At 39.1% G+C, this 6,000-nt stretch overlaps 1 protein-coding gene across 1 annotated transcript; it reads left to right on the top strand.

Annotated features, from left to right (window-relative positions):
- Positions 1-465: 465 nt before the first annotated feature.
- Positions 466-3,015, top strand: LOC119027399 (caprin-2-like). The gene is made up of 3 exons (XM_037112573.1): positions 466-563; positions 1,909-2,037; positions 2,702-3,015. Exons 1-3 carry the CDS (start codon positions 551-553, stop codon positions 2,971-2,973), a joined length of 414 nt encoding a protein of 137 aa, XP_036968468.1. The 5' UTR covers positions 466-550; the 3' UTR covers positions 2,974-3,015.
- Positions 3,016-6,000: the final 2,985 nt, after the last annotated feature.

The raw sequence follows: 6,000 nt of genomic DNA, 5'->3' as shown, positions 1-6,000 counted from the left end.
TAGTCAATGCTGAAAAAATCAAAAGAAGTTGGCTGATGTACTCAAACAGAAATGATAGCTTGCACTGCTTCTGCTGCTAAATGTTTTCTCCAAAAGAATATAGATTTAATAAGGAAGGACTAAAGGACTGGAACAATGCAAGCCACTTGCTGAAGCTTCATGAGGATAGCCAGGAGCACCATACACTCATGGCAACATGGAAGGAGTTGGAGGTCGTTTGCAAAGTGGCTGACAATAGATAACAGAGAGACTTATAAGATTGTCAGAGTTTTTCATCAGAAATACTTGATGAGGTCACCTGATGAGAGTTCTGTAAATCAGTACACAGGTTGGCACAGCCTCCCATTTTCCTGAGAAGTTCCTCATCGTCATCTTGAGAGCCAGGATGATGTTTTCCCACCACAAAAGATTCTCTGTCATTGGTTAAGAGAGACATGTGACAACAACCTCCCATCAATGGAACAATATAAAAGCAGCAGCGATCCTGTTGATCACAGCTTTGGAGACGGAACGAAGACGAGCGAAGAAAGAATCTACCAGCAAATCCACCATGTGTGAAACAGGTGAAATGAGACTTTGTTCTTCAAGATTTGAATTAATAATTTATCAAAGAACAACTTTTAGTTTTCTGTGCCTGTGCAGGAAGATGTTGTGGATTTAAAAGGAAAAACAAAAAAGTGACATTAAGGAATTCATTAATGGTAATCAATATCAATGTGAATTCCAGTGCTGGTTTTGATACTGATAAGGTTGAAACATGTTCATATTCATGTGATGAACCTCGATCTTATAATTTTGCAGCTGCTCGGCCTCCAAGTGGCCAGTAAAGAACAGAAATGATGAGCAGTTGTGGTTTCTGGGCTGTCTTCTTCAGAGGTGTCGGCGTGTAGTATGTTGATAAAAAATTCTGCGGAGGCAAGGCTGGGTGGAATGATAGAGCAGTCTTTATTAAAACAGACTTGAGCCTGGCATCCGAACAGAGTGTGGCCACACCTCTGATATTCTCCAATCTAGGGCAAAGTAATGCCAAACGTGTTTGCCCTCTTGCCCTATCAGAACTCCTACGATCTCGATCTTGGGAATTCTACCAAAGTGCCACCACCCCACTTTTCTTCCTGTGCGAGGGTTTTTAGAGTCCCTTTCCAACACACACCCACTTCTCCTAATTGGTCACTTTGGTAAATTATCCAGTGGACTAAAAGAGGAGTTGACCTGTCTCCCTCGTAACTCATCTAGCTTGGCTGCATTCAACTTCATGTCTTGTCCCCAAGATGACCCAAGTGGGTTGCCTGCTCTTTTACGGGCACAAACACAAACATTTGAGCATCTCCCACCATCTGGTGTGGGGGTCAATCTTAGGTTTACTGCTTTACCATGGTCTGCCGCCTGATAACTTTTGGCACTTACACAGTTACCGCTCTGACCCCTGGAGCTGTAAATCCACTCTATTTGCATTCTTAACTCACATGAGGAGAAACAATTAGTAACCCAAGATGTGTAGAAAACACACAGATACTACACAGTAACATCCATCAGCAAGAAATTGATTCCTAACACTGTGTTGTTGCACTCCACAATGTTCAAAAGTTTGTTAGTGACAACACTTCAACCTGTACTGACCTTCAACCACCAAGTCGCTGTTTAAGTAATGTCTGTATGGAACAGGATTATTGTCACTTAAACAACAACAACAAAAAAAGACTATTCTCACAATTCTGTCTTTAAATTCAGAATTCTGAGTTCAAAGTCAGAATTAAAGTCAGATTCGTGAAAAAAAGTCTTTTTTTTTTTTTTTTTACAGTGGCCTTAATCCTGTTCCGTATGTTTGTATCATGATGGAATTCAACATGTGTTACAAGAGAAATACTTCAATAAAACAACAGTATGGAAATATGTTATTTCACACAGGCAAAACCAAGGTGGCATTCAGTGCCTCATTAGAGAAAGGTGGGGCATATGGACCATTCAACACCGACAAAACTCTGGCTTACAACAAAGTGTTCACAAACATCGGTGATGCCTACGACAGCTCTACAGGTAAGGACACCACAGCCTAAATCACCTGTAACTGTTAGATACATGTTACAAACTGGCCTGATGAATATTCTGGAACTGTACATCTTTATCAATATATGTAATCTGGTTACTATCTGTACCTGTTCAAAGTGAAACAGATTATCAAGGTTTAAGTTTACTGATGACCTGTGCAATGCCAGACTGATGGGGGAAAAAAAAGTTACCAGTAATATTTTAGTGTATATTTACAATGAGGAGTGGGTGAGATTTTACCCATTCTGGTATAATGGCTGAGATGCCCATAATAAATTAGTCATTGAATCGATTTACATATGTTGAGTGTTTTATTATCTTCAAACATGTTTTCTGAGGCACTTGTAATACTGATAATATTTCTGATGCTACTATTGCCTGATAAAGAATCAAACCACCTGTTAAACGGCATCAAAATGAAGGAAATGTCATCTACTCTACTAAAAGATTTTCGAGAGGAGAAACTCCAAAGCTGCATTACAGTTGTCCCACCAACTATTTTTCATGCTTTCGACACCGAAGCATGAAGTAGATGTAGTTGTTACTGTTACTGTATGTTACTGTAAAAATTGAGATGCATGTCCAGAAAGTATCCATCTTTGGCTACACACCTCTACCATGAGGAAACTGATGAATTCTGTTGTTTTCACAGGTGTCTTCACTGCACCTCATACAGGTGTTTATCATTTCACCTTCTTCTATCATGCTGGAGGACAACATGCATCACACCTGAAGCTCTATAAGGACAATGAGTTGATCATCCTGACATCTGACCACAAATCAGGCGCCGACACAGCTGATAATGGAGGAAATGCAGTTGTCCTGCAGCTGCAGCAAGGGAACCAAGTTTATGTGCGCATGTCTGCAAATTCTCATGTCTGGGCAGGTAAACATACCACCTTCAGTGGTTTCCTGCTCAGTTAGAATCAGAGAGAATCAATGACTCCAGAAAGATGATTCCAGCAACCTGAGATCAATGATGCACTGACTCAGATACCATTCAAATGTACATTTAGATTAAAACAGGTGGCTGTTGCTGTCATATTACTGTGATCAACCAGAAGATATGATTATTCCACTGAGTCTGAACTGTTCCATTTACTGTTTCATGTCATGGAAGTGATATAATATCACAATCTGATGGTCCACAGAGGATCAACACTTTCATATTGGACACTACCAGATAAAACACAAATATCAAATATTTAATTATTGATCTCAGGTGTGAGGGAACCTCCTGAGTTCTTTCCAGTATACTTCAGCTTTTGCTTGCTGTCTTATATATCCACCGTGATATTACAATGTTTAAGTTGTTGGGAAACTAAATACAAGTAAACTCATTATAAAGGAGTTGAGTCTGGAGGGGGTTCAGACCTCTTCCTGTGTGTCTGTACAACAAGAGGAAATATGTGTGGAGGAGTTTAAGGAGCAGGTGCAGGTGGAGGATGTTTGAGATGTTGTGATGTACGAAGGAGGAAGAACAATGTGTCTTCAACCTGGAAAATGTCACGACCAGGTAAAGAAAGGCTGAATAACAGCTTGAGTGAAATCATGTCCATCCTGTTGTTGTCTACAGTTAATGTGTGTTATCTCAAAGTGCTGTAAGAAGTGAGGAGAGACTGCCTCTCCTCAGTCATGTCTGTGTTCTGCTGCTGACGGCTGCTAATGCAACAATAAACATCTACTGAGCATCTGAACAAACAGTAGTTCATGTTTTTAGACGTTAAAAATCACACTATAATTATTTTTCAGCTAGCTTGTATGTATCATTGTTAAATTGTAATAATTATTATCAAGAGTCATTTATTTTGTAGCAAATTCCCACATTCACATCGGTAACACTTTATGATAAATATTACATGTTAAATCTACAGTCACTTAACTTTTGCTCAGTTTTTTTGCTGTTAACAAGCAATGAAATGCTTCATAAACCATTTATTAAACAGGGGTTTATTAACACCAGATGCAACTTTATAATGAACATCAGATAAAATATATAGATGAACTTTACAAAGGGTTATAAACATCAGTTGAAGAGACAAAAGAAAACACAATCAATTTTTTAATCAAACTAAACATGAAATACAATATCGACCCGGAAAAATAACTTTTTCTTTCACATCAACGGCGATTACTGCTGTTACCCAGATGAACTGTTCAACAACACCATCAAGACAGATAAGAAACTGTCATTTCAACACTACAAGCCTGTATGCAAATTTCCACAACATTTAGAATTATTTACGTCGATTTGCATCACGACCATCTAACATACTTGCAATATCAGTAACTTGCATCAACACTGTGAAGGGTGCAGATTTTGAATTAGATGGTTATGAAATGAATTACATAAACAGGGAGAACAAGACTGGAGGAGGTGTGACTGTGTATGTGGACAAAAACTTTCATTTCAAGGTGGAAGAGAGACAACTGCAGCTGGAAAGGTATTAAAATGCTGAACAGTAGAAATATACATAGGAAAAAAAGAAAAATGTAATTGTTCGCTGCATTTATAGAGCACCGGGTTCTGATCTTGTACATTTCAAAGAATGGATGGAGGAAATGTTTACAGTGTCTGATCAAAAGCTCGTGTTCATCTGTGGGCATTTTGACAAAGATCTGCTTAATCCAAGTAGCCACAAACCAACTGAAGACTTTATCATTACTGTACAGTCAGTGGCGGTTTTGGGCATGGGCGAACCGGGCAGCCGCCCAGAGCGGCATCTCTTTTCCACAACGTATGGGGCGGCACGACCGCTTAAAAAAAAAAAAAAATTATAGGCGCCGCAAAACGGTTTTCCATTATCAATATCGCCTGTTTGAGAAATTGGCAAATTAGCGCCCCTGCAGCTGCAGGCGCCCCTAGAAGTTGACGCATTATGCACACTGCACAGAGATGCTGGGAAAGGCCAAGGGGAGGGGTTCAGGGGGGACAGTTCACCTCTGGGTCTTTTAAATGAAACGCAATGTAAAGGGGGAGGCTGGGGGGGTCCATTTATAGTACAATATTATAATGTAATTAGTTGCCCGTCACACCTTGACTTTCTTCCAAACAAAGCAAATCTCATTCATAATATTATGAATGCAGGCCATGAATCCTGCACCTTTTAAGAATCGTGAGAAATTACTAATAAAAATAGGTGCCAAGGCGATTCAGAGGTCACCCAGGTGAATTGGTTTGGTCTTGACTTTTGGTCGCGAGTGCCACTGTTGGGGGATGGGAATTTGTGGATTGCCCTGCCAAATAAACACAGAGATGGACAGAAAGCGGTCAAAGCCATCAGGTGCCCAGTTCAGAAAAAAAAGAAAAGAAGAAGAGGAGAAACGAGCAAAGGATAAAGGTATGCAATATCCTGTGTATGATAACAGTATCAAGGGCTAACGTTAAGGTTACTTCACCATTCGATTATGCTTTGCAACTAAACTGTTAAAAGTACAGTAATTATTTATTTAGATCATTTCGGTTAACGTTGGGCCTGTAGCCAATGCAATTTTCTCATGTAACGTTAACAAAGTTTCAAAGACGGAACACTTGCCATTTGATAACGTTACAACTCCATGTCGTGACAAAGAAAAGTTTAACCACAATAAATGTATGCTACTTAGCCACTTTTATGTGTATAGTGTATTTTTTTAACTGACACTGCTTTGTGGGGAATTGTGTCATTGTCATTGTGCAGTGTTGGAGGCAATCTTTTGCAATCTGATTGTAAGCTATATATTTGCCACTTTTATGGATATAGTGAATATTTTCAAATTTGTGTGATTTTATTTAATATTTTGTATTATTGTTCTCTGCTCTTCTTACATTTTTATTTTAGATCGTAAGCTATACATTTGCCACTTTATCGTGCACTGTTTTGTGCAGAATTGCCTCATTGTCATTTGGCAGTATTGGGGAGTCTTTTCCAATCTGATTGTAGATTGGATTGTAGATTTTGTAAGCTATAT

This window comes from Acanthopagrus latus, chromosome 10 (assembly GCF_904848185.1).
Source record: "Acanthopagrus latus isolate v.2019 chromosome 10, fAcaLat1.1, whole genome shotgun sequence".
NCBI lineage: Eukaryota > Metazoa > Chordata > Actinopteri > Spariformes > Sparidae > Acanthopagrus > Acanthopagrus latus.
Note: the sequence above shows the minus strand (reverse complement) of the source record. Positions and strands in the feature narration are given on the sequence as shown.

Bases quoted from the DNA above. Each gene is read 5' to 3' on its own strand.
- LOC119027399 (XM_037112573.1), top strand. The intron at 2,038-2,701 runs GTAAGGACACCA...TTGTTTTCACAG, and splicing joins TGCCTACGACAGCTCTACAG to GTGTCTTCACTGCACCTCAT.